The sequence below is a fragment of the Capricornis sumatraensis genome, chromosome 23 (genome assembly GCF_032405125.1).
Source record: "Capricornis sumatraensis isolate serow.1 chromosome 23, serow.2, whole genome shotgun sequence".
NCBI lineage: Eukaryota > Metazoa > Chordata > Mammalia > Artiodactyla > Bovidae > Capricornis > Capricornis sumatraensis.
The window spans coordinates 19,293,203-19,320,972 of NC_091091.1; the positions used below are offsets into that span (position 1 = coordinate 19,293,203).

Sequence of the window (27,770 nt, forward strand, 5' to 3'; positions counted from 1 at the left end):
AAGCTAAGGGCGCTGCTGGGCTGGAAGAGAAAGGGGGCGTGTCTGACCCGGGAGCTTGCTCCTGGAGCATGCGCAATCTTCAGAGAAGGTGACGGGCATAAAATGCGGAGGACGGGATTGCGTAGGCGTTGTTTCTGATTGGATACAGTCTGCGCGCGAGGGGTCGTGCCTACTCGTCGCCAAGTAAACAGGGAAGGTAGGGGCGGGGCCAAGGAAGCACTGGGACCTGGTTGGCCGAGAGAGAGTTGAGAGTTTCGCGGATTGGTCCGGGGCAGGAACTCAGCTGTGTGGAGCGCACCGGGTCCCGGAGCCCGCGGCCTGAGGGATGGACGAGACGAGCCCACTCGTGTCCCCCGAGCGGGCGCAACCTCCGGACTATACCTTCCCGTCCGGCTCGAGCTCTCACTTTCCGCAGGTGCCGGGGGGCGCGGTCCGCGTGGCGGCGGCGGCCGGCCCGGTCCCCTCTCCGCCGGGCTCGCCAGGCCACGACCGGGAGCGGCAGCCGCTGCTGGATCGGGCCCGGGGCGCGGCGGCCCAGGGTCAAACGCAAACCGTGGCGGCGCAGGCCCAAGCCCTGGCGGCCCAGGCCGCGGCAGCGGCGCACGCCGCGCAGGCCCACCGCGAGCGGAACGAGTTTCCGGAGGACCCGGAGTTCGAGGCGGTGGTGCGGCAGGCCGAGTTGGCGATCGAGCGTGGCATCTTCCCCGAGCGCATCTATCAGGGCTCCAGCGGAAGCTACTTCGTCAAGGACCCTCAGGGGGTGAGATCGGGCTGGGGACTGCGGCCGCCTGCTTCAGGGAGGGTGAACCTGTCCGGGGGAGTTTGAGGCTTCGCACAATCAGAGGGAGAAAGGGGTTTTGAAAGGCTGCGAAAGGGGAAAACTACAGTGCGGAGCTTCGTGGGCAGGATTTTGGAATGCCCCTGAGAACTGGAGATGGAGAAGCTTGGCGGAATGAAGAAATAAATCAGAACTTATTTGGTAGGGGAGGAGTAAGCGGAAAAAGAAAAGAGGAAATTGACCAGATAGAAGCGAGGAGCCCTGCGGTGTGGTGGGGCAGTTGGCCTCTGGACAGAGACGTGCAGGGAGATGCTGCTTTCTAGTAGGTTCCTTAGCTTTAAACTACAGACGTTTGTTCAGCTACTTACTTACTGATTTGAGCTTTGAGCCCGTCCTTTCTTTTTGGACCGAATCAGTGTCGTCACTGTTCATCCAGGAGGACCGGTGACCTATCAGGGGCTCTGATGGTTCCCTTCCAGCCTTCTCTGTTGTGGGGATGTCTTCTGCACCGACCCAGGTCTCCTATTGACAGACGTTGCTGATTGAGTGGACTCATCCGTTTCATCTGTCCTGGTTATTGCTCACTTCTGAGATATTGTTCAAATCCTTTTTTATTGTTCCTCAGTTTAGAGTGTAAAGTTTAAGAAACATGGGACTGTCAGTTACCTTTACTTTCACTTCTCATCCAGAACTAGTGTTTATCTCACCTTTATTTTGTCCCTTGTATGTGTTTAAAGGGGGATGAGGATGGGATGGGACATGGAGTGAGGAAGGCAGCTGAAAAGTGACATTTATTCTTTTGATTAGGGTTTCCGTGGTGGCTCAGTGGTAGAGAATCTGCCTGTCAATGCAGGGGACTCAGGTTCCATCCCTGACTTCCAGAAAGATCCCCTGGAGAAGGAAATGGCAAGCTACTTCAGTATTCTTGCCTGGAGAGTCCGGTGGACAGAGGAGCCTGATGGGCTACAGTCCATAGAGTTGCAAAAGAATCAGACACAACTTAGCGACTAAACAGCCCACCAACAGATCAAACTAGAGGTGTCTTTGAAATATCAGTGAGTCAAAAAAATTTTCAAGTCTTCTATGTTAATGTTCTCAGGTGGACCAGAATGACTTACTGGAAAAATATACTTTTGTTATTAAAATGATGGAGATCAGAGTTCCCTCACATTTTCCCTGCATCTGTCTTATGTGAACTCTTGAGATTGGTGGTGTGCTCTTTTGACAGGAGTGCTGAATAGCCAGGACGCACTGTGACTTGTAGCTCTTGGTTAGGTTCCTGTTGGATCCAGTTGTTCTCCTAGATGTTATCCTGGAATTATCACCAAGAACCAGAGAGCATTCCCACCATCAACTCAGTTAACATAAACGAGATGGGAAAAAAGCTTTGAGAGTAAAGTTTTTCCAAATCTCTCAGATAAGGGAGTAATGAGTTAAATCGAAAGCTCAAACAGGAACCATCACTTCTAGAAGAAAAAAAAGATAAGGTGTCCTTGGGTTTAAATGTTAGGGAGATGTTCATCATTTTTTATTTAGGAACCAGACTGAAATCTAAGATATGAATGGTTTTTACTTTGTTGCTAGCTTGTTGGTTGAAGGGGCTAAGATTATCTTTGTTAGGTACAACAGCAGGTGGAAGATTTTTGTTTTTCTTTCGTGACACTGTTACAGCTGCACTGTAACACTGGAAATGTGTTGGGTAAGCAGAGAAGTGATCTGATACTCTGACAGGTGGGAGTAATGTGATCTCAGTTCTACCTGGCAGGTAAAGTACTATCACCTTAGTACATAGGCTATGGAGAATAGCAGACTATGGATGTGTTTCAGACTATGGATGTGTTTCTTGGTGATTTGCAGGATCTCAGTCTCCCAAATTTCCTGGCCACTGTCCTTTCTTAGAGGGGAAGTCAAAATACATACGACCAAGCAAAACTTATTAGTGTAACCATTCTGTTCCCACTGAGGAAAATGTGGTTCAGAGCAGAGGATCACTTCCTAAATGCTGTGGTGGGTTATACTAGACCACAAACTAACTATAGTTAGTTTTGTCATCTTTAGCCCTGCTCCAAATGTGTTTATTTATTTTATTTAGAAATACTTAGATAGTATTTACTGTATGCCAGATACTCTTAATGTGCTTTACAGGGCTTCCCGGATGGCTCAGCGGTAGAGAATCCGCCTGCAATGCAGGAGACTCGGGTTTGATCCCTGGGCTGGGAAGATCCCCTAGAGAAGGAAATGGCAACCCACTCCAGTATTCTTGCCTGCAGTGTCCCATGGACAGAGAAGCTTGACAGGCTGCCGTCCATGTGGTCGCAAAGAGTCAGACGCTGCTGAGTGACTGAGCACACACACAGATAAAAATAATACATTAAAAGAATAAAGTGCTTTACAAATAATAATTCACTTAATACTCATAACACCTTCTGAGGTAGGTACTATCATTGTCCCCACAGATGATGACACTGAGACACACAGTACAGCTAATTTGCCCAGAATCTCAAAGCTATTAAATGGAAGGCAGGTTTCAGACCCAGGCAGACTGGCGCCAGAGTTCACGCTTCTAACTACCACGTCCTGCTACCTCAGAGTTAGTCATCTGAATCTCTGGTTTCTCTTTTCAGCTACCGTATTGGTTAGGACTAAATTTGGCTGTGTGTGACAGAAATTTTTAAATAATAATAACTTGAATTAAAGTACATTTGACTCTCATGAAAGAAGTCTCCAGACTGCTTGGAGCTGGCATGGCATTTTCCTTTATCAGGGAGACGGTATGAACAGTATGCATCCATTCGTCCAGCTGGTCAGCCATCCCTAGCACGTGGCCTCCACTTCGTGAGCCAAGATGGATGCTCAGACTACAGACATCTTGTCTGCTTTTCAGCCAGTTGGAAGAAGGAGAGGAGGAGAAAGAGAATGCCCTCTTCCTGTAAGACATTTCCTAGAAGTTGGCACTAGACTGTTCTCCTTACATTCCATTGTCCAGAACTGAGCTTCAGTAGTGACTGGGAACTGTATAGTCTTTATTTTGTCCAGCTAAAAATCAGGGACCTGTGCCCAAGAAAGAAGAGGGAACAGAGATTGGGGGAACCGGCAGTTTCTGCCACAGGTACTTTTGGAGCTGAACAATCTGAAAGGTTCTTGAAGATAACAGCCCTGATTTCATTTCCCGGTTGAGAGTGGTTTCTTCTCAGAATGAGCAAGTACGGACCTGAAATAGTAAGATGGAAAATGCTGGATCAGAAGTCATGGTAGAATGCTCAGGTTACCCTGCTCACCTACATCCTTGTGTTTCAGGTCTCAGGCTGCTCACGAAAGTATTTTTTGAGCATTTTCTGTTTTGAGTGGCTAGTAATACTAAGCATTCATATTGCCAAATCATAGAACAGCATATGACTGACTAGTTTATTAGGACAAATAAATGAGATTCCACATATGAAAGCCCCTGGCCTAATTCCTGGTGCTTAGCAGGAGTTCAGAGTGTTTTGCTGCTTTTTTAAGTTACATGCTGACTGACCCCTGGATTAGGCTTTCTTGGATACATGGCATTGAATAAAACAAAAAGTAGTGTAATTCTAAAAGGATCCGTTCCTATTTAGGATAGTAATTCATTAGACAATTCTAAGTGGTATTTGCAAAACAGTTTCATAGATACTTCTCACATGTTCTAGGAGCTTGGCCTTATATCAGTAATTTTCAGCCTTTTAAAAATACTTTCTTCACCAAGAGTTAGTCTTGAAAGTAGTACAGTATGATTTTCCATTTTTCAAGTATAAATTTATATTGTAATATTGAATGTGTTTCTTCCAACCACCTGTGTCTTCCAGGAAATTTTGATGTCCTTACATTTGGTTGAGAACGCTACTAATAGCCAAATAAAGAATAAGGATCTCAGAGTAACTTTTTTTTTTAATGAGTTATTTATTTCTTTGGCTGTGCTAGGTCTTTGCTGCTGCACAGGCTTGTCTCTAGTTGTGCGGAGTGGGGGCTGCTCTTCACTGCAGTGCACAGGCTTCTCATCGTGACGGCTTCTCTTGGTGCAGAGCTCGGGTTCTAGGGCTGGGGTTCTGTAGTTGTAGCATGTGGGGTCCAGAGCACAGGCTTGGTGGTTGTAGAGCATGGGCTTAGTTGCTCTGAAGCACGTGGAATCTTCCCAGACCAGGGATCGAATCCATTGTTTCCTGCATTGGCAGGCAGGTTCTTTACCACTGAGCTACCAGGGAAGCCCCCAAGAGTAACTTTTTTATTACTAAAATGTTAAGATGCAGTCATGTTTATATATCATACATAGATGTAGTTTGGAGATTTTTAAGCATCATCAGCACACCATCTGTTATAGGGAGCTGTCCCAAGCCACAAGTTATAATCGATGTGGCAGGTTGAGTTGATAGCAGTGAACAGGAAAATAAATACAGGCTGAATCTCCTTTATTACATTCCATTTGGATCCCATCTTCTTTCAGGGTGTCACATATTTGGAGTAGTCCATCCCTCTCTTTTGTAAGAGTTAACATGTAAATCAGGCTTCTCTACCTCAATAGTTAAGTCAAAAAGTACTGTTTCCATCCAGCCTCTACAGAATATAGACTTACCTTTTTCACTCTCATTTCCTTATGAGTGTATAGCAGAGATTTCAAGGGGTTGCATGATGTGTGATATTGAAACAGACTGAATATTAAAGATGTGAGAATACAGTTTTCTTCTACTGACTCTTTGCGACCCCATGGACTGTAGCCTATCAGGCTTCTCTGTCCATGGGATTTTCCAGGCAAGAGTGCTGGAGTGGATTGCCATTTCCTTCTCCAGGGGATCTTCCCAACCGAGGAATCAAACCCAGGTCTCCCGCTTTGCAGGCAGACGCTTTACCGTCTGAGCCACTAGGGAAGCCTGTTTTTATGATTAGGTGGATTAAATAAATAGTTTTGACATTTTAGTTTTAAGTTCTAATAACAGCAAATATAGATTTTACCCATGTAAACAAAAGCTTTGGGGGTCTTTAATAGTTTTTAAAAGTTTAAAGGAATCCTGAAACCAGAAAGTTGGAGAACCATCCACTTTGTATTTACCAAACTTAAAAAAAAAAAAAAAACTTTTATGTTATTTCTGCATATTTCACTGTATAATATGAGTGATGTGCTTGATTGAGTTGTCTTAGATTTTAGTATAGCCTAGTATGCTGCTTCTTGGAGCTGCTGGATAGATACAGAAAACCCTTTGGGTTTCAGGTTTCAGTAATGGTGTGTGGGTCTGGCCCAAGCCAAGCCCCTTGCCTCCTTGTGCACTGCTGTTTTTACCCTGAACTTCATGCATTACTGCTACTCAAGATACCTGCACGCTAACCCCTTCGTTAAAAGGAAGAGGTTAAGGGAGAGTGTTTTTTAAAATACTGACATCAAACTGAAGCTTTCTCCTACATGTAAAAAGAAATTGAAAGTTTATTAAAGAAGAGAGAGAATATGGTGAAATGAATTAGGCGGTATTTTTTTCTTTCTCAACCAAATAATAGTGGGTGGTTTTAGAGTTTGTTTTCTATGAATTAGGAGAATATTCTTGAGTCTTCAGTAACATAGTTGATTATGTGAAGTTAACATTAGCTTTGGAAATTAGGCCAGATGCTGCTTTATATGTCTCTCTAGGAAACCCACAGAGTGCCGATATGCTGTATTTCGCCAACTAGGTGAACTGAAGCAACGCTTAGTCCTCAAAGGGACTTGTCCCCCTTCTGTCTGAATGACCTTCTGTTCCTCCATCCGTCCCGCCCCCACTATCCCTCTATTTGTGCATGCCAGACATTAGTATTTAATGAAACCCTTGTTACACTGAGAGAATCATGATGACTAATGCTTTTAGAGGCGATGAAATGCTTTCTGATTGTCCTTATGCTGGAAGGAAATTGAGAAGTTTGAGAGGTTGGCCTATAAATGATGCTTGGCTGCAATCTTGGCCTTCAAGTTCTGCTCTTTTTTTGGCTGAGGGATCATGTGGCTTGAGGGATCTTAGGAACAGGAATCAAACCTGTGCTTCCTACAGTGGAAGTTTGGAGTCCTAACCACTGGACCATCAGGGAATTCCCAAGTTCTGCTTTCTTTAAGTGGAAGTATTTAAGCCTCAGTCCTGGTATTTTTCAGCCCCGCTAATAGTCTTGGTTTCCCTTTCACTGGGGACCAGCTTGCTGAACTCCACATTGTACTTCAGTGAACCGACTGGTGGGTTCTGGGATGGGCCTCAAGTTGTCCTGTGGTTTCACTGCCCAGGTTCCAGAGAGTTCCAGTGGAGTCAAAAGTCATTCTCTGCGAGCTGAGCCAGTCACTACTACTGCTGCTGTGTGTGATTCAGAGCCCAGGGCTCCAGGGGTGTGGAGACAGAGGGGAAGATTGCCAAAACAGGCCTCTTCCTAGCCACTTTGGATAATAATGTAATTCTGAATGAACATATGCATTTGACTTTTCCCGGTGAATAAGTTTACCTTTAAGAATCAATTGATTTCTTTTGTACTTCTTTTCTCTTGCCTTCTTGCAAGGCTTCTTGATGGGACTGGCCTCAAGATTGACCAGTTATTGTTTCAGACATATGCCTAGCCAGTTCCTAATATGAGTACTTACATAATGCAGGCAGATGGATGTATGGTTTTGCTGTGACTGGCCATTCAGGAAATGACACCCACAGGAAAATGTCTTATGACCCAGACTAGCTTGAGTTGGCTGTGGGCTGAGGGGAGAGGGAGAGTCATATGATATTAAGATGAATCACTTGAATAGCATATTTACTTTACTTTTCTTCCTTTGAAAATACCAGTTTGGGGACTGGAGGGAATGAGATAAATATAAAACAACCTAAGGGGGCTGACTGGCTTGTGGAAGAAAGCCTTCAGGAGGGAAGGCCTTTGTTTCTAGATTGCAGCAGCATCCCATATGTCTGAGGATCTTTGAGAATTAAGTTATTGTCTGCTAGAGAAGGTGGATCTTAATCTTTGTGGCCTCTCATGTCCTGGTCCCTTGCCTATGAGCATTACTTAAAAGAACCCACACTAATCAGGTAGCAGACCCTTTTTCCTGCTGTGATCTTTCTTTTCCATTGCTACTTAATTTGTCATTCCTAAACTTGTTATTTTAAGATGGGTGGGGGTAGTAGGGCTGATAGAGGAAGTCAGCCTTTGATAAAAGAATTTCCTTGACCTCATTCCATGATACCGTACTGATTTCCTTTCAGTTGATACTTTCCTTAACTGATGTGGAGCAACAGTGAGTATTAATGCACCTTAGAAGTTGGGGTTTGATGGTGTTAAAATCTCTTGTGCCATCGGTACCAGATTGGCATCTCCTCTGGCCACAGCCCTTTCTGGCAGCGTTATTCTCAGCTGCGCACGTGCAGTGGTGTCTTCCCTTCAAGGGAAGTGTCTAACTGTACATAGGGATTGTCTGCCTGTGCCCTCTCATTTCCTTCTAGAGTCTTGCTGACCGGGTCTGTGGGCCACGGGCATGGACTTGCCTTTAACACCCTGTTCCTTTTGTCTCTGTAGAAGATCATCGCTGTTTTCAAACCCAAGAATGAAGAGCCATATGGGCAACTTAATCCTAAGTGGACCAAGTGGCTGCAGAAGCTGTGCTGCCCCTGCTGCTTTGGCCGTGACTGCCTTGTCCTCAACCAGGGCTACCTCTCAGAGGCAGGGGCCAGCCTGGTGGACCAAAAACTGGAGCTCAACATTGTACCCCGCACAAAGGTCAGTGACCTGTCTTCCGGATGCCTTTCTGCCTGGCCAGAGTTTTCCTGGGCCTAAGTCCATGTTGGTGGGACTGCTAGATCCAGTGAAGGGCTATTTGTACCCTGAGTCTAGGGTTCTTGGCCTTTTTTTTGTTTTTCTTTTTTTTTTTTGGTGGGGAGTGGTATGTGCAGGCTTATGGTTTGATCATCTGATGAAAGCTGTCCTGAGAAGGATACACATAAATTTTTTGCATACAATTTCAGGAGGTTCCCTTCTGATACACATGTATGGGCTCCCTGGGACTTTGGATCCCAGGAGCCCAAGCTGGTTAGAAACCTACCTACTTTTGTAGCTCACTCTGAGATTTCTGAGCCAGGATTTAAACACAGTCTACAATGGACTAGCTGATTGTCAGCTAAGCACTAATGCAAGGTCTGGCAAGTAGGACTCTAGGGTTGGCTGAGGGTTAGTGTAAAGGTCTGGCCTGAACACCTACAGGAAACTGACAAGGAATTCTCCTCACCCATCTTTATGCTATGGAATTCTGGTGCTTGTTTGAACATTACAAAATTGGGTTCCCAGATCTAGGCAAATCCACACTTAGAATGGATTTGTACATACCTTAAATGTGTTACAGACTTAGCCGAAGTTCTAATGCAGGATCTGGACCATACCTCCCACCCCCTTTCAAAAACATGTTTAAATATAGAATTGATTGTAACAGTTTCAGAAAGTTTACTGTTACTGGGTTAAGAACCACTCTGCTACAGGATGTCTCTTGAAACCTTCCACGGGTTCTGAGGTGAAGAAACCTTCTGGTCAGCATATGAACATCTAAGGACACGTCATCACCCATTTAGTATACGACTCCCTGAGATTTAGTAACAGCTTAAGGCAGAACTCTGGTCTGATGCCCTATGGCTGCAGGGCCATCTTTGTATCTCTCTCTGGGTCTTAATCTTCTTTGAAAATTGGATAAAAGCTATACGTTTTGTTCCCACAAAAAATATACATATTTGCAATTACTGTATATAATTTCAAGAGGATGGTTCCTGGACCAGTTGAAATCTACCCTTTGACCCATAGGAACTAGGTTAAAAACCCGTGTTTGAGGCTTTCTTTGCAGGTTTAGATAGCAGACTGTGGGCAGAGAGCCTTATCAGCAGACAGAAGCTTCCCTTCAAATCTTTTTTTTCCTGTTTTCCCAGGGTATGTTACAAGAAAAATGTGATAGTTGTGGATGTTTAACTGTGTTTGCTCCTCTGCCAAAAAACTTCAAATAAGCCAACTAGTTTGTAAGGAAGTAGAAATCAGGGAAAACTTCTTGAAATTTCCTTCTCTCATTCTCGGCACCTAGCAAAATACTATACTTCTAGTAAGTGTTCCTTAAGTACCAGCTGAATCAGTGAATAGATATCAAACCATGAAAAAAGAACAGTAACAGAGACCCCCCCCAACCTCAGGCCAATGGAGTGAATGTGTGATATATTTGATTGTAGTTCCCAGCTCGTAGCTCCCGTCTGACATCTAAGTCACGGCCTGGCCTTGTGCAGCGCACTCCTTCCCTTCGAGCTTTCATTCTCTCTGTGTACATAGAGTGAAGCAGCACACTGAACATCTTACATGATGATGAACGCTCCTAAGATCTCCTGCCTAACCTGAAATCCTCCCACCAGGCCCCTCCTAGACTCTAGAAATCCTAAGTACTCGTTGCTCATCACTCTGTAATCTCCTTGCTTTGCTGGGTAAGTAGCAGACCACCCAGGCCCCATGCCTGTCTGTTCTGCCTATGCTTCTCAGTGCAGTGCCTAAGAATCAGGGATCAAGTTCAAATTCTGGTGCTGCAGCTCTTTATTGAGAAATCCTTGGGCAAGTGAGTCAAGACACTCCCGCAGTCTCTCCCTTTCAGCTTCCTCACTATAAAAATAGGGATATAAAGAGTTCCTCCTTGGACTTCCGTGGTGGCGCAGTGGATGGGAATCCACCTGCCAGTGCAGGGGACCTGGGTTTAATCCTTGGTCTGGGAAGACTCCACATACTGTGGAGCAGTTAAGCCCGTGTGCCACGACTTCTGAGCCTGCATTCTAGAGCCCGTAAGCCACCACTCCTGAACCTGTATGCCACAGCTGCTGAAGCCCATGCACCCTAGAGCCTGTGCTTTGCAACAGGAGAAGCCACTGCGATAAGAAGCCCCAGCACTGCGAGGAAGAGTCATCCTTACTCACTACAACTGGCTACTTGATAGGGTGGCCATTAATATTACACAAGATAATCCACATGGAGTATGTAGCCCAGCACCTGGCACTGTGTAAACACTCCATACATTTTAGCCTCTGGTATTTTTATGACTATTCTAATCATTAATGCCACGCCCCACAATCCTGTTCTTCCCCATCTCTGGTCTTCTTCTTTCCCTATTAGAGAACCTTAATGAGGCCTGAAGATCTTTTGCATCAAAAAGTCAGCAACAAAAAATCATGTCTTCCAGGAGACTGGGATGAGATAGAACTTTGCAAGCTTAACATACATTTGCAAGCTTAACATAACATTGCTGGAGAATAGTAAGAGGAGATCTCTCTCTTTCCTGCCTCCCCACCCTTGTGACAGGATTCTATCCAGTTGATCACAGTATCTGTCACTATGGAGACGGGGCTTACAGTTGTGCTAGAGCTTCAGATAATAAGGCTCTAATTCTCACTTGATCACTATCTCTGCTGTCTGTTCCTACAAGGTTTCAGGTTATGAGAGTTTCATTAGTCTTAGGGAAAGAGTGGTTCACTACAAAAATTGATCAAAAATAAATCTGATGAGGGAAAGTGTGGTATATGTCTTGAGAACAGGGTTTTCATCATAGAAACTGGCAAGATAGTCTTAAGAAAGCCTTTTTTCCCATTTGTTTTGTGCTGATGTTTCCAGATTTGTAAGGTAGAAAGTGCTAACCTATAATACATCTTGGCATATCTGTTTTAGGTACCCTGTTAACACTGGATGGATGGATGGATGGATGAGAGGAAGGGAATTACTTTATGCTATCTCTAAGGTTCAAGGGCAAAATTGGTTACTTGTAATGAATTTTACAAGGGTTAGGAAAAGAAAGAATTTTCTTATAAATTTTATTTTTGGTATTTATATACTAAAACTCAGTGCTATCTGAAAGAAGCTTGTAACTCATTCATTCATTCACTTAATAAAGAGGCATATGCCAGGCACTGTTTTGTACTCCGGATGCTAATGTAAATAAGGTGGTTCTCATCCACCCCACATTTCATTAGTTTTAAAAAACAAGTTAGATATGGATAATCACGAGACAGTTTGGTTAAGTGTGATAATGGATGTCCAAATGGATTGTGGATTATACTGGTTATCTCTGCAGTTTGACAATCAAGTGTAATATTGGTGGCCCATTAAAAAAAATTTTTAAAAGGTAATGCATGCATCTAGTGTAAAAATTAGAAGGCACAAGAGATTAAGCAAACCCCCCACTCTCAGGGCTCAGCAGTTAGGCATTTGCCTACAGTGCAGGAGACGCAGGAGACTTGGGTTTGATCTCTGGGTCAGGAAGGTCCCCTGGAGAAGGAAATGGCAACTCACTCCAGTAATCTTGCCTGGGAAATCCCGTAGACAGAAGAGCCTGGTGGGCTACAGTCCATGGAGTCACAAAGAGTTGGACACAGCTAAGCACACCCACATACCTAAACAAAGAAGAGTAATCCAGCTTCTCTCCCACCCCTGTCTTCTAGCCACTTGATTTGCTTCCTCAGAGGCAGATGTTATTACTAGTTTCTTGCTTAGTATTCCAGATATAGTCTATATAAATACATAGCAATGCACTAAAAATTAAAACCAATTTTAATGTTTGTTTAATTTTTAAATGTAAATTATTGCACACAGTATAAAATTCAACAGGAAATAAAAAGGTATGGAATAAAGTGCAATTAATTTTTATTTGGAGAGAAAATAGATCCTGGACCATCTTCTCCTAACCCAGGAGCTAGCTGTAGTGTCAGCGTAATTCATTCTAGATGCTATAACAACCCCTGAATTGCAGTGGTTAACATGATAGGAGTTTATTTCTTGCTCACATCAAGATCCATGCCAGTTAGGCAGCTCTCCTAGATCCACGTCACTTTATATAGCCACAAGAGATCTTGGCTCCTTCCGTGATGTGGTTTTACCATCTCTGAGCCCTGCATTTCTTCCAGCTGCACAGATTGGGAAATGTGAACTAAGGATCATGGGAAATTTTAGGGGCCAGGCCTGAAAGTAATGTGCATACATCACTTTGCCAGCATTGCATTGGCCTGAACTAGTCACATACCGGCTGCTCCCAGTTAGAAGTGCTGAGAGATGCGTCCTTTCCATACGCAGAAGAGGAGCAGTGCTGGTGAGCATCTAGCTGTTATTCTTCGCCATACCAGTATAGTTCCTTAAACTCGTTCCAACCTTGGTATCTCTTCTGTTTCCATTGTAGGTAGTGTACCTGGCCAGTGAGACCTTCAACTATAGTGCCATTGACCGAGTGAAGTCCAGGGGCAAGCGGCTTGCGTTGGAGAAAGTGCCAAAAGTTGGACAGCGGTTTAACCGCATTGGGCTACCACCGAAGGTATAGACTGCACCCAGGTGGCTCATCAGAGGTGGTGATTATAATGGCATAACCATCCAAGTGGTGAAGTAAGGTGTCTGCAGGCCCACCTTTGGACACTTGAATAGCCTACCCTGAGGCACCAGTCTTATTCATTTCTGTCAAGGGCCTAAAGTTTGAGGAGTAATTCTCCAGAGAATAGAGACTATAACTTCCTTACTTTACTCCTATGGACCATTTAACTGCGCCTTTTGAATTTGGATGAGCAATTACCATCACAACCCTTTTCTAATATAAACTCTATAGGGCCTTCATGGGTACCTGGCTTACTCCTGGGATCTTTGGACTTGGGCTGTAGGGAAATACTTCTTCTAGTCTTCCTCTTTGGTTGCAGGTTGGTTCATTCCAGCTCTTTGTTGAAAGCTACAAAGATGCAGACTACTGGCTACGGCGTTTTGAAGCGGAACCCCTTCCTGAGAACACTAACAGGCAGCTGCTCCTGCAGTTTGAGCGGTTGGTGGTCCTGGACTACATCATCCGCAACACTGGTGAGCAGCTGTGGGTGGTCCTGTGCCCTGTGCCTGGCTGTGAGGAGCCACAGGGCAGACATGGAGGCTTGCTTGCAGAGCTTGGTATCAGAGTACCCTGTCAGGATGAATTTTTAATAAGACAGAAGGGTTATACACATTGGAGAGGGTGCTGAAAATACTTTTTCTAGACCAGCTTTGTCTAAGCACATCATGTGTAATTATCAGAGGCGGTGAGTACTTATGTTTCATCTTCGCCTCTCTCCCAGTCTCCTGCAGAAGACACTTTGGCTCTTCTAAAGCAGCACAGAGTGCTCTCATCCTTGATCCCTTGTCATTTGTGTTAGCCTGGCCTAGTACAGGACAGTTTTGTCTTTAAACACCACATCTAAGTGCACTCATATCTTCCCAGGTGGCGCTAGTGGTAAAGAGCCTAAGAGGCCCTAGTTAGATCCCTGGGTCAGGAAGATCCCCTGGAGGAAAGCATGGCAACCCACTCCAGTGCCCTTGCCTGGAGAATCCCATGGACAGAGAAGCCTGTCAGGCTATAGTCCACGGGGTCTCAAAGAGTCGAACACGACTGAAGCAACTTAGCATGCATGCATTCAAGTGGACTCATATAGTATTTTCATTCTGCGACTGGCTTGGTCACTTAGCATAATATCCTCAGAGTTCTTTCGTATTGTAGGATGTGTCAGAATTTCTTTCCTTTTTAAAGTTGAATAATAGTCTATTATGTGTAGATGCCTCATTTCACTCATCCATTCATCTGTAGACAGACACTTGGGTTGCTTCCACATTTTAGCTATTGTGAATAATTCTGCTGTGAACATGGGTGTACAAATATCTTTGAAACCCTGCTTTCAGTTCTTTTGAGTGTGTACCCAGAGGTAGAATTGCTATATCATATGGTAATTCTGTGTTTAGAATTTTTTGAGGAACCGCTATACTGTTTAAATGGCAACCCACTCCAGTACTCTTGCCTGGAAAATTCCATGGATGGAGGAGCATGGTAGGCTACAGTCCACGGCATAGCAAAGAGTCGGACACGACTGAGCGACTTCACTTTCACTATACTAAACAGTATGGAAAACATTTTACAGCTGCATCATTTTACGTTCCCAAGAGCAGTACGCGAGAGTTCCTGTTTTTCCACATTTTCACCATCATTTGTTATTTTCTGAGTCTATATATAAACATATATATATAAATATATATATATATAGTAGCCATCCTAATACTAATAGGTATGAGGTAGTATCTCATTGTAGTTTTGATTTGCATTTCACTAATGACTAGTGCGAGATCCAACCAGTCCATCCTAAAGGAGATCAGTCCTGGGTGTTCATTGGAAGGACTGATGTTGAAGCTGAAACTCTTAATACTTTGGCCACCTGATGTGAAGAACTGACTCATTGGAAAAGACCCTGATGCTGGGAAGGACTCAGGGCAGGAGGAGAAGGGGATGACAGAGGATGAGATGGCTGGATGGCATCACCGACTCGATGGACATGGGTTTGAGTGGACTCCAGGAGTTGGTGATGGACAGGGAGGCCTGGCATGCTGTGGTTCATGGGGTCACAAAGAGTCGAACACGACAGCGACTGAACCGAACTGAATGACTAGTGATGTTGAACATCTTTCCGTGTGCTTTCCCCATACGTGCTAAGTCGCTTCACTTGTGTCCAACTCTCTGAGACTGTATGGACTGTAGCCTGCTGATGGTCGTCCCATCCTTGTCAAACTGTGCTTGATTATATATGCAAAGGTTTATTTCTGAACTCTGTAATCTAGTCCATTGGTCTGTCTCTGTGTCAGTACTACACTGTTTGATTACTATAGTTTTGTAGTAAGTTTTGTAATAAGTTTGTAAGTTTTGGAGGAAATGTGATTCCTCCAGCTTTACTCTTTTTCTGGATTGTTTTGGCTCTTTGGCAGTCCCTTGAGATTTCATATTAATTTTAGGATAGGTTTTCTGTTTCTGCAAAAAACATCATTGGGATTTTTATACAACTGCATTTAATCTCTAGATTAGTTCACCTTCAGTAGGACTGCTGTCTTAATAGTATTAAATCTTCCAATCTGTGAACATGGGGTATCTTACCATTTATTTATGTCTCTATAATTTCTTTTAGCAATATTGTATAGTGTTCATTATACAAGTCTTCTCCCTCCTTAGTAAACTAATTCCTAAGTGTTTAATTCTTTTTGATGATATTATAAATGGGTTTGTTTCTTAATTTCCATTTTGAATTGTTGATTGTTACTGAATAGAAATGCAGCTGATTTCTGTGGTTGACTTGGTATCCTGATCCTGACTTTTGCTGAGTTTATTTATTAGATCTAACAGTTTTTCGTAGAATCTTTAGGGTTTTCTGCATAAAAACATATCATCTATAGAGATAATTTTACCTTTTCATTTCCAAATGCGGATGCTTTTTATTTCTTTTCTTGCATAATTGCTCTGTTCTTTCAGTACTGCGTTGAATAGAAGTGGTAATACTGGGCATTTTTCCTTTGCACTAGATCTTAGAGGAAGAACTTTTAGTCTTTCACTATTGAATATGATGTTTGGTCTGGATTTTTCTTATATGACTTTTATTATTTTGAGGTACTAATCTGGTGGTGACAAATTTTCTGTTTTGTTTGTCTGAAATTGTCTTTACTTCAGCTTCATTTTTGAAGGATATTTTTACTGTACATAGAATTTGAGATTGGCAATTATTTTCTCTCAGCAGTATTTAAAAAACATTTCATTAATCTTCTTGCTTCCATGGCTTCTGTGGAGAAGGAAGTTGTCCATATATGGTAACTGTATTTTTCATTTCCTGAATTTCTGTTTGATTCTTCTTTGTAGATGATTGTTTTCTGCTGATACTCTTATTTCTTAAACGTATTAAGGATTTTATCTTGAATGCTTCAGAGCTTATATCTTTTTTGGGGCCCCTGTAGATTTACTTGAATTTTCTGTTGTTTTCGTGTCATCTTGTCTGTGTGTAGACCTTGTTATTTTTAAGTGTCAGATATTGTATATCAAAAACTGTAGAATTATTTGGAGGTCAAGGATGTTGATATCAATCCTGTCTGGAAGAAGATGTTTGCCTCTGGCAAGCTGCTGGGGTCATCAGAAGCCTAGGATCACATTAATTTTAGGTATTGAGAAGAAATACCTTACCTTCTGCTTACTTCCAAGGTGTTAGGCCTTTAGGTTTCAGTGCAGAGCATGGATGATCTACCAGGGTTTCCTCCTCCTTGCCAGTCACCAGGCCGTAGCTTTGTCTCCCTAGCTCCCTGGGGCTGTTAGCACACTGTTCTACCTCTCAGCCTCGTAACCACCTCTTCCCAAATCAGCAGCAGGTGCTGTAAGAAAAAAGAAGCCACAACGAGTGGACTCCCCTCTCTGGAGTCTTCTTCTCCCAGATCATGACAGTCTAATTCTTAAGGGTCTTATAAAATCTCCAATCCCTTCACGAAATTTTAAAACATTTTGTCCCTTTTTAATAGTTGTTCTTAATAGTATGATTGGTTTCCTTGTGTCAGAATGTCTAATTCACCACTACTGAATGTGAAAATCACCCCAGTTTTGTCTACTAACTTCATATTTCTGTTCACAGATCGAGGCAATGACAACTGGCTGATCAAATACGATTGTCCAATGGATAGTTCTAACTCTCGGGTAAGTGGTTAATCTGTATCTTTTTAAGGAGAGGATGAGGTGGGGTATACGCATAATATGGAAGCACATAATAGTGTGATATTTAGGTCACATAAGTTCAGAGGAATCAGGATAGCACACGCCTTTAAAATTGAGGTTAATATTTGGTAGTTGTTGTTCAGTTGCTGAGTCATGTCTGACTGTCTACAACCCTGTGGACTGTAGCCAGCCAGGCTTCCCTGCCCTTCACTGTCTCCTGTAGTTTGCTCAAACTCATGTCCGTTGAGTCCATGATGGCATCCAACCATCTCATCCTCTGTCACCTCAATATGTTTTTGTAAGGAATATCCTGCTGATTGATGTTAATAGAGATAGAATGAAGAAAAGTTCAAATAAATTTGGAATCTGTTGCATACTTTGTGCCTTCTTTGAAGATTCACATTGTCTGGAAGCATAGTAAAGGTCTGAGAAATAATGCATCAGTGCGCCTGTGTGATTTCATTTGGCCTAGTGATTTCTAAACCTTTGACCATGGAGTACTTTTCTCACAAGACTACAGTTCCACAGAATGTGAGTTTAGAAAAAGCTGCTTCCTACAACTTTCTTTATGCTCTCATTGCTTTTCTATCCCACCACACTTCCCCTGTGCATTTTAAAAATTTAGCAGGAAGGCTACCTGGAGAAGGAGAGTAAGATTGGCTTTTATTCTTTTTAGTGTTTTCTCCCCCTTCCAGTTTTATTGCGATATAATTGATATATAACACTGTGCAAGTTTAAGATGCGCATTGTGATGATCTGAGGCACATATATACTGCAAAATGCTTCCCACAGTCAGGTCAGTGGTTCAGAAATTCTGCACATCAGAACCATCTGACGAGCTTATTAAAAACAGCATGGATTCTGCAAGCCTCTCCTCCAGTAGATCTCGGGTAACACTGAGGATCTCACACTTCTAGTAAGGTATCCCAGAGGATTCTGGTACAGGTATCCTGAGCCCACCTGCCCTGTTCTGTGGTGGCACTGGTTAACCTGAGCACGGAGCCAAATACACAGTGCTGGGAGGGTCTGACACGCGCTGTCCCAGGCAGCCTCTTCCACTGTCTCTGCACTCAGCTCTTGTCCTTTTTCTCTTAATGCCTCAGTGAAGCCGAGGAACAGATTCCGTTGTGCAAATGCAACCAGCTGTTTTCATCCACAGTTCTAGTATCTTGCTGGAAAATGTCACCACCAGTGAAGTGGCCACTGAGTCAAGGTCCATATTAAAGGACCTTGACTGACTTATAACTGATTTTTCTTCATTTTTTTTAATGGGCTTCCTAGTAGCTCAGCTGGTAAAGAATCCACCTGCAATGCAGGAGACCCCACTTTAATTCCTGGGTTGGGAAGTTCCCCTGGAGAAGGGATGGGCTACTAAAATACTCCAGTATTTTTGGTTTTCTCTGGAGGCTCAGACAGTAAAGAATCCACCTGCAATGTGGAAGACCTGGGTTCAATCCCTGGGTTGGGAAGATTCCCTGGAGGAGGGCATGGCAACCCACTCCAGTATTCTTGCCGAGAGGATCCCATGGACAGAGGAGCCTGGCGGACTACAGTCCATAGGGTCGCAAAGAGTCAGACACAACTTTTTGTCCCTTTTTTAGACTCTTAGGGTTCTCATTGCCTTTCCCTGTGAGGAATGGCTCATAGTTCTCTTTTGTTACTGTCATTTCCTGTGTTACTAAGGACTGTGACAACTTTTGAGGAAGTGTACTTTTTCTAAGAAGGGAAAGGGACTCTGAGAACCTTGAATTAGCCAAATCAAAGTGCCATAAATATATTAAGTCCAGGTAACAATTTGGAAACCGGTTCAGAGATTGAGTAAGGACTGGTGCCTGAGCTGGTTGAGATGGGAGCCTTTGCTTCTGCTTTAAAGCGCTGGAGGAAGGTGGGGCTCCCTAAGTATTCAGTCTTCCCTTGCTCTTCAGGACACAGACTGGGTGGTGGTGAAGGAGCCTGTTATCAAGGTGGCGGCCATAGATAATGGACTGGCTTTCCCTTTGAAGCATCCTGACTCCTGGAGGGCATGTAAGTCTCAAGACCACTATGGTCTGGCTCTTTTCTTGCTCTTTCTCAGTGTTCTTATCTGTGCAATGAAGAGAATAATACCTCTATCACAAGATTGTTCTAAGGACTAATGCAGTAATGCAGCTCAGCACCTGAGCACAATGGCTGGCACACGGCAACTACTCCACAGTGTAAACTGTTAGTATCCTTTTTCCCATACATTATTCCCATCAGAAGCACAGAGCTGAGTTTTCACATCTCTGCGTTGTATTTTTCTTAGTCTTTCTGAAGACTGTCTTATCATAATTTATTCGATTCGTGTTTCTAAATATAAGCTGCTGTGCCTGTTCTGTCTTCCTTGTCAACATCCTGGAAACCAACCCCTGGCCCCGTTATAACTGAGAACCCTTTAAAAAGAGAGAGACAAGTAGGGGCTTACTAGTCCCCTTGCAGTACTTGTCTGTCTTTTGAGAAGGAGCATCTCAGTGTTTCATTGGCAAGTGTTGATGATTGCTTCTAGGTAGGCTTGCATCTTGAAAAGTCATATAATGTCTGGGAATGAGCCCAGGCTCAGGGATTAGACAGACCTGGGTTTGAACCCCGGTTTCTCCACGGAACTGGTTAGCCTTTAGGGTTAGCGACCCCTGTCGCTTTAATTTTCTGTTGTGTTTAAAATAAGGGGCATGCAACTTTACCTGTGCTCTGATAGGTGGAGGACATAAATGGACAGGGACTCTTTCAACACCAGCTTTGATCTTGACTTTTCCTCTTTTCAGATCCTTTTTATTGGGCCTGGTTGCCCCAGGCAAAAATCCCGTTCTCTCAGGAGATTAAAGATCTGATTCTTCCAAAGATATCAGACCCTAACTTCGTCAAGGACTTGGAGGAGGATCTGTATGAACTCTTCAAGGTTAGCCCTGGGACCCTTAGCCTTAAAACCATATGGAAGAAAAAATTCCAGTGGTTTTCCTAATTTGTCCTGATACAAGCCAAGATAGAATGGAAACATCCTCTGGCTTGTGTTAGCCAGTGGAGAGCAAGGTTTCCTCCCTGTGGACAGCAAGACCTAGTTTGGATTGGTGTGAAAACAGTTGGCAGCTGGGCTGAGTCACACTGGTTCGTGTCCTGTGTGTCATGCGGCTGCAGTGTGTTACAGAGCTCTCATTCTCAAATGGAGCCCCAGAGCCTGGAGTTCTTCAGAGTTAATCATGAAACTGAGGACAAGATGGTTACTTGTTCTCTATTTTGCTGTCTGTGAAACGGAGTCATCGGGGTTGGGGTGAACATCACTAAGCCTCCTCAGGGTTTTCTAGTTGGAGGAGGAAAATGAGTTCTTCTGAGGCATTCATGCAGGTTGTATCTCCTTCTGCCCTTCTTTTTGCAGAAAGATCCTGGTTTCGATAGGGGCCAGTTCCATAAGCAGATTGCTGTCATGCGGGGGCAGGTAAGCCTGGGACATCCTCCTGGTGTCATCCCCAGGGTCTCTCTGAGAGGGTCATATGCTCATGTTGAGTGAGTGTGTAAAGGTCGTATCTCACACCCATTTTAGTCTGTGCCATCCATGCTTGTGACTCTGTCTTAACACCTGAGAGGAAAGGTAGCTGGCCCAGATCTCCCACCTCTTCCATGGTATCAGGCATTTGGTGAAGCACCTACTATGTGCTTGGTTCTGTGCCACTTGCTTGGTAGTTCATTGGTGGATTTAGCTGGTGGGCTGGGTCCTCAGGTTGCTCAAGGCAGCGATAACCCCTGGTGATTAAGAGCTAGGCTCTGGAGTCAGACTGGTGCTTCACCACTCCCCAGCACCATGGCCTTGGGCAGGAGCTTCTGCTTCCTTTTTATAGAGCAGGACAGTTACCATACTTTGCAGAGTTGGTCAGAGAATCACATAAGATTATGTGTACCAAGTGTTTAGTAAAAACCATGCCTGGCACATGGTAAGCACTCAGATGCTGGTCATGGGTATAATTTTTGTTGTTACAGTTACAAGCCACATTATTTCTTCTTTCTCCCCTTCATCTTCAAAGAGAACCAAGGAAACCACCAAGGCATTGTTGATCTTCCATAGCAGAGCAAAGAACAGCTTGAAAATTGCCTAAAAGCTCGAGGACACTGACATTCTGCGTATCACTTTGAAGTCTTAAAGACAGCTGGACTAGCCTAGCAGTTAGGGCACAAACTGGTCAGGGTGTGTGATTTGAAGCCTGACTCTGCCATTTATTAGCTGTGAGGTCTCAGTCGAGTTGCTTAATCTCTCCTCCTTTTAGTTTCTCTCCCTGTAACATGGGATTAATAACAGCACCTATCTCATAAGGTTATTATGAGATCAGTGATTGAAAACAGTTGGAGTAGTGCTGGTATATTGAAGTACTCAACATGGGTTAGCTATTTTACTAGGGTTTTGTATACAGCTTCTCACATCTTTGAAGGACAGGAAGCTTTTCTCAGTCATGATTATCCAGTTACCCTCTTTCCTCCATTTAGCAAAAGGCTTCTGATGAGGGCAACGCTTGAGCTTACCAAACCCGTTTTCTCTAGAAATGGGACAGACAGAGGATTTAATAGCTGTAGTTATTAGAGCTGCCTGAATATCATAAGATGGTCTTCCTACATTTCCCAAATAATGTAAAGGCCCAGTTAGACTGGCAGAATTGTTAGAAATCTTAAAAGCTGCGTGGCATACTCTGGCATTGTGAAACTCAGCGTAAAGGAGCAAACTTCTCTAGTTTGTGTAGATTGCACCTCTGTCCCTGTTGCACTGTCTTCTCTAACCCCTTCCCAGTCTCGTGCAAACATAGCAGCTTTCCTCTCATTCTATTTAGTTAAGGCCATTATCTAGAGTGGCAAAAGGCAGAGGGGCAGGGGTTGAGAGCGAGCCATTTTAGCTTTCTTTCCATCGTGTGCTGTTAATGTCCTTTGAGAGCGGGTGGCATTTTACGACCTAGAGTGCCTACCGCTGAAACTGTCAGGATGAGTCATGGGTGAGTGTCCAGCTCCTCCTCCTAGCACATGGATGGAAGGAATGCACCACCTTCTGTCTCCCTGAGCCGCAGTCATGGAGTGGACTGTACAGTGTCCTGGAGCCCAAGGGGAAGAATGGGAACCCTGGAGAGATGGATTCGGGTGATAGAGTTGTTCCTCACCATAAAGGCTTCTAACCAGATGTTAGATAAAGAACGCAGAGTCTGAGGGAAAGCTTCTTTGATAACATCTTCAAAGACAGAATTTCTTTTTTGGCATTATGTACCTGCTATAAATTTTTCTTCAACTTTTAAATTAGGAACATTTCAAACCTCGGTAAAATTGAAAGAAGGGAGTCATCTAGACTCACCAGTCGTTACATTTAATTAGCCACGTTTGCTTTATCTCATATCGCTAAATGTTATCTATCTGAATATTATCTATACATCTATATAATTTTATCTCTTTTAGAATTTGTCTCTCTCCCTAGATAGATAGATTTTGTTTGTTTGCATTTGGCCAAATCTTTTGGAAGTAAGTTGTTGACAGTTTGACGTTCTACCCCAAAGACTTAAATGTACTTGAAAGGTGGCTTCTAACCTGAAGACCCAGCCAGAGAGGTAGTAAAATCCTGTGTCATCAGCTGGATGGTGTCCTGCATGTCCACTCTGATTCCATTTGAATCTCTTCTTAGTTCCCTGCCCTGATCTTGTACTCAAAGCTCTTTGAAGCAGTGTAGGGTGCTGACAAATGCCCAGACAATGAAGTTAAAAAGGAACTCATTACCGGTAGGATCCACTTGTGACCTCTGTTCCAGGTGAACCTCTGCCTCTTTGAGGGTAGCCTTTGTAGGCCAAGGATCGTTATGGCTCAAGGCGTGTGTCTATGTGACTGGGGCCAGCCGCCCAGCCATCCTCTGACCTGGCTGTGAAAATCTTCAGCATCCGGTGGTTCAAAGGCTGTGGTAGGACCACTTCAGCTTTTGTTCTTTCCTACCAGAGAAGATACACGGTGGTGGCTGATTGTGACAGGGGAAAGAAATGTGTTCCTCTGTTCACATGTCTGAAATGTCTGTAAAATACAGACACAGATTTGTGAGGAGCCACACATACTGTGGTATCCTGGAGCAGAAAAAGAACAGAACTGGAAAAGCTAGTGAAATTCGAGTCAAGTCTGGAGTGTGGTTAATACTAATGTTCCAGTGTTGATTTCTTAGTAAAGGTACCATGGTTATAGAAGGTGATCAGATTAGGAGAACTTGGGTAAAAGGTACATATCTTTGTAACTTTTCTGTAGGTATAAAATTATTCTAAAGTAAAAATTTATTTAAAACAAAGATGTCAGCATGAGAGGTAGAGTTCAACTGAAATGGCTTTTATTTTTTAAATACATAGTCTTTGTAGGAAAATCGGAAAATAAGGATAAACTAAAATCACCCTATCTCTAGGTCACCTTTCTTGACCCCAAAATAATCACTGCCAACCTTTAAGACCTGTTTTCCTCCACAGATAAGAAAGTAGGATTTTAGAAAATAAAGGTGGGGGTCACACGAATACTGGTTCCTTATCTCCTTTCTTTTCTGTCCAAGACTTTGTGATCAGTTTTCCATGCCCGTAGAATGTTTTTTAATTGCTTGTTTCTAGTCCCTTAGATTATTAACTGATCCTATACTCTCGGGCATTTATATAATTTTCAGTTACAAACAATACTGCACTGTATAGATTGAAACTTAAGAGTTTTGTGCATGTCAGTGATTGTTCCCTTAATCCTTAAAAATGAAGTTGCTGAGTCAGAGGGCTTGTCCACTTTTAAGCCTTTATGGTCCACTTGCCTTTCTGAAAAACAGTCCCATGATCTGAACACTCCCCAACTCTGAGTCGATATCTTCTTCTGTATCTTTACTGACTAGACCGGCGAAAGAGGAGGTATTTGTTTTCCTTTGTATTTTTTTAAAAGGTAGAGAGGTTTCCATTTTCTGCGTATTGCCCTCTTACATTCTTATTTTAGTAAATAGCCTGTCGGTACAGTTTTCCATTGGTGTATGGTCTGTTTTTGTACTGATTTATAGGAGCACTCTGCCTGCGGGTCTCCCTTCGGAGGCAGACCAGGATGCCTAGGCACTGCTCTCACTGATCTCATTTCCCCCCTGCAGATCCTAAATCTGACCCAGGCCCTGAAAGACAACAAGTGTCCCCTGCACCTCGTCCAGATGCCACCTGTGATTGTTGAGACGGCCCGTTCCCACCAGCGATCTTCTAGCGAGTCCTACACACAGAGCTTTCAGAGTCGGAAGCCCTTCTTTTCCTGGTGGTAGCCCCAGAGGCAGACAAAGGCATATTGTCTGAGACTTGGGCTGGGAGGAAGCCTGGGGAGCGGGTTGCAAGAAAGCCAGAGAAACCGGTGGAGATCAGTGCTCTTAAGAGCCCTCCCTCTCTGCTCACCACTCCCTCCAAGCTTTCCCAGGCCCCGGGAGAAGCATGAGCAGAGGGACAGAGGTGCTGTGGGCCCTCCTGAGTGCTGGGGAGGGCTGGCACTCCATGCAAGCCGTCCAAACGGGGAAAGGAGGATCTCCTGGGGGCAGGCTGGGAAAGTCCCTTCCCTCCTGGACACCCTGCTCTGTTGCTATTCCTTGTTATATTCTGCATCAGAAAAAATACAAATACAAATTTCAGTACTAGTAGCAAAACCCAGGTAGAATCCCAGACCCTCTCATGGCAAAACCTCTGATCCAGACCTAAATGTGCATGGACCCAAACATCCAGGTGTCTCACAGTTCCTTACTGTGCGGACCAAGGCAGCTGGGTGACTCGCAGTGCCGGGACAGACAGAAGCCACACTTCCCTTTTGTGTCTCGCCGAGTCTTCTTTCCGTCTTCCTCCCACCAGTGCAGTAGGTTGACTCCAGACACGATTTTCACAGTGAGGGGACAACTGCTCTGGAACTCCCAGCAGTTTTACAGTGATTGTCTAGATCACCTCTGCTCCCTTCCCTGCTGGGGACCCAGCCCCTCTAGGCCAGGACTGTAGGTTGCTTTCCCCTCAGGCAAAGACAGGAGGGAGGCAGTTACCTCCCCAGCAGGGGAACATGATCCATACCACTAAGTATATGCTGGAAGCTGTGATGTTCTGTGGGTGGGCTTACCCCTGTCTTGCTCCCCTAGTCCTTGGCCCTGGCCAGAGACGACAGACTTTTCCAGTCTGCTGATTTGTTCCTGTTGTTTTTTATTTTTTTCTCAACTCTTTTGACTTGATAGGTTCGGTTCTGGGTTCTGGAGTGGCTCTCGGTGAGGGTTCTAGGGTGGGTCTAGTTCATGAGAGGACAGGATATTAAGTCCTTGGGTTTCTTTGTGTGGTACCACTGCTGCTGGATGGAGGCAATGAGACTTGTATTCTGCCTCCTAATTAGCAGCTTCCCTTTGCTCCCTGACTTCTTGTTCCAGGCCCGTTTTTCTATGGCTTCTCGAGAAAGGTGGGGCCCTAAGGAGAGAGGTGTCCCCACTGTCCCCAGTGCCTGCCCAGCCCAGTGTGCATCTTCTTGCTTCCCTGTCTCTTTCCGCTCAGCTCTCCCCCTTACCAGCTGTCCGAGCCCTTTCTACACCAAAGCAAAGAATGGCCTCAGTGGTGAGTACAGAGGGTGCCACCCAGGGCTATGGGGCAGCCCTGGATGGTTCAAGTTTCTGGCACCCTGCAATTGGTCAATCAGCCTTGGAAAGAAACTATCTTGAAGGTTTGAAAACCAACCAAAGAAAAGGAGTGGGGACTGTTGCCGTGTGCCCTCTTGCTTGCCTAGCTCCTGCTGTTGCAGGAAGCGGAGCGGAGGTGTGCAGCCCTCTTGTCAGCTGGGCCAGGCTGGTCCCCTTCCAGTACAGACCCCAGGAGTCAGCTTACCCTGGGCTTCCACCCCGCCAACAGAAGAGTCTCTGGAGCTGGGTGTGCATGCCCTGTGGACAGAGGCGCTGCTCCCCGCCCGCCCCAGCCCTGACAATCCCATTGAGCTGACCTGGACTTTGGCCTTGGGGGCCATGTTTGTGAGAACTTGGGAGCAGCAGGGCTCCCAGAGGCCAGAGGGGACCAGGGTATATTTAGCTCTCCACAGACATCTGTTTATAAACGTGTTGTTGAATTGCCCCACCTGGGGTGGAGAGGGCCTGGGCGGTCTAAAGGGCTGGTTGCTTCCCCCACTGAGCAGATCTGCACGTTGCCCTCAGCCAGACCAGCTCTGGGACGCAAAGGAAATTGGGTCCAATGTAAGAGCGAGCTGGTCCCAGTCCTGGCAGGTGAAAGTACGGGGCATCCTTTCCTGGCCCACATCTGTTCTCCTTGAAGCCTGTACTCAGGTTGCCTTGAATGTGGACTTTGGGAGAGCCTGGGCCCTGAGTGCCAGGGCAGGCTTTTGGGTGGCCCTCACAGAGCTGCCCGGCCCAGCCCTCTGCCAGCCATCGGCCCATCTCCCAGTGTCAGGGAGTGGAGGCTGGGCTGTGAGAGTGCCGCTGCCTCTGTATTGTTCTAATGCACTGTAGAAAATTGTATATGTAATGTATTTAAATCAATGCAAATGTATGAATAACAAGTCCAGTTCCGACCTTTTTTGTCTAGCTTTCTTTGGTGGAAAGAAGACCAGGTAGGATGCCTTTTTAAGGGCAGAGAACCCTGTGTTGCCATGGAGTTGCTGAGATATGGCTCTTGAATCTGTTTTCCTCTAGTAGAGGAAGGTACAGGTTCTCGTTTCCCAAAATATTGTTTTAACCCACTTGACACCAACACCTGACCTGAACCTACATTGATTCATGCAAAGCTGTTTATAATCATCATGTATCTTTCTTACCGTGAATATTTCTTGCAGAAATATTAGTTTTGTTTTGAGATGTTCCTCTGATAGGGATTTTACAGTTTTTGCAATGTCTGCCTTCTAAAAGCTGAAATAATTCTAAATTCCAGAATCATCTTTCCCCGAGGGCTTGGGATGAGGAATGTGGACTGGCTTTTCTTCTTGGCCACAAGAGGGCAGCCCTGCTCTGTGTGCATCCCTGTCCACCTGGAGCGGTTTTAACCCTGGCTCCTCCAAGTGAGAATAATCAAGCAGATAGGAGGGTTGAGAGGGAAGCTAAGTGCTAATGGCTTCTTTTGAGCCAAAGCCAGAACAGCAGTCAGAAATTCTCACCTCAGGGGTTTTCAGGAAACTTCAGTAACGCAAAAGGCATGATTGGTGCAGCTGGTGAGCCGCCTCAGAATGGTTTGCCCACAGGGGTGAAGAGGGCAGCTGAGGAGCTGGTACCCACTGCATGGGTCATCCCACCCAGGGCCCGCTGCCCACTACGCAGTTCTGACTGTAATAGGAGCTGGTGAGGGGCCAAAGACCCTTCTCCTCTCCTTGGACCAGGAGGCCAGCTCTGTTTTCTCCTTCCTGGGAACTGCCCCCTCCTTGCAGTGAGCCCGAGCCTCACCCCCGGCTCCAGAGTGTCCATTTCCAGATCTTCCCCTTGTGTGACAGACGCACATAGCTCTCGATGCACATGGTTTTATT

At 44.7% G+C, this 27,770-nt stretch overlaps 1 protein-coding gene across 1 annotated transcript; it reads left to right on the forward strand.

Moving 5' to 3' along the window:
• The first annotated feature begins 325 nt into the window (after positions 1–325).
• PI4K2A (phosphatidylinositol 4-kinase type 2 alpha) lies at positions 326–26,672 on the forward strand. Its single transcript, XM_068961460.1, has 9 exons — positions 326–760; positions 8,297–8,497; positions 12,951–13,082; positions 13,456–13,609; positions 17,203–17,264; positions 19,208–19,307; positions 20,063–20,196; positions 20,671–20,730; positions 24,400–26,672. Exons 1-9 carry the CDS (start codon positions 326–328, stop codon positions 24,559–24,561), a joined length of 1,440 nt encoding a protein of 479 aa, XP_068817561.1. The 3' UTR covers positions 24,562–26,672.
• The last annotated feature ends 1,098 nt before the right edge of the window (positions 26,673–27,770 follow it).

Coding starts and splice junctions, on each gene's coding strand:
- PI4K2A (XM_068961460.1), top strand. CDS start 326: ATGGACGAGACGAGCCCACTCGTGTCCCCCGAGCGGGCGCAACCTCCG. Junction 20,197..20,670: donor ATCTGTATGAACTCTTCAAG/GTTAGCCCTGGG, acceptor TTCTTTTTGCAG/AAAGATCCTGGTTTCGATAG. Junction 20,731..24,399: donor TTGCTGTCATGCGGGGGCAG/GTAAGCCTGGGA, acceptor TCCCCCCTGCAG/ATCCTAAATCTGACCCAGGC.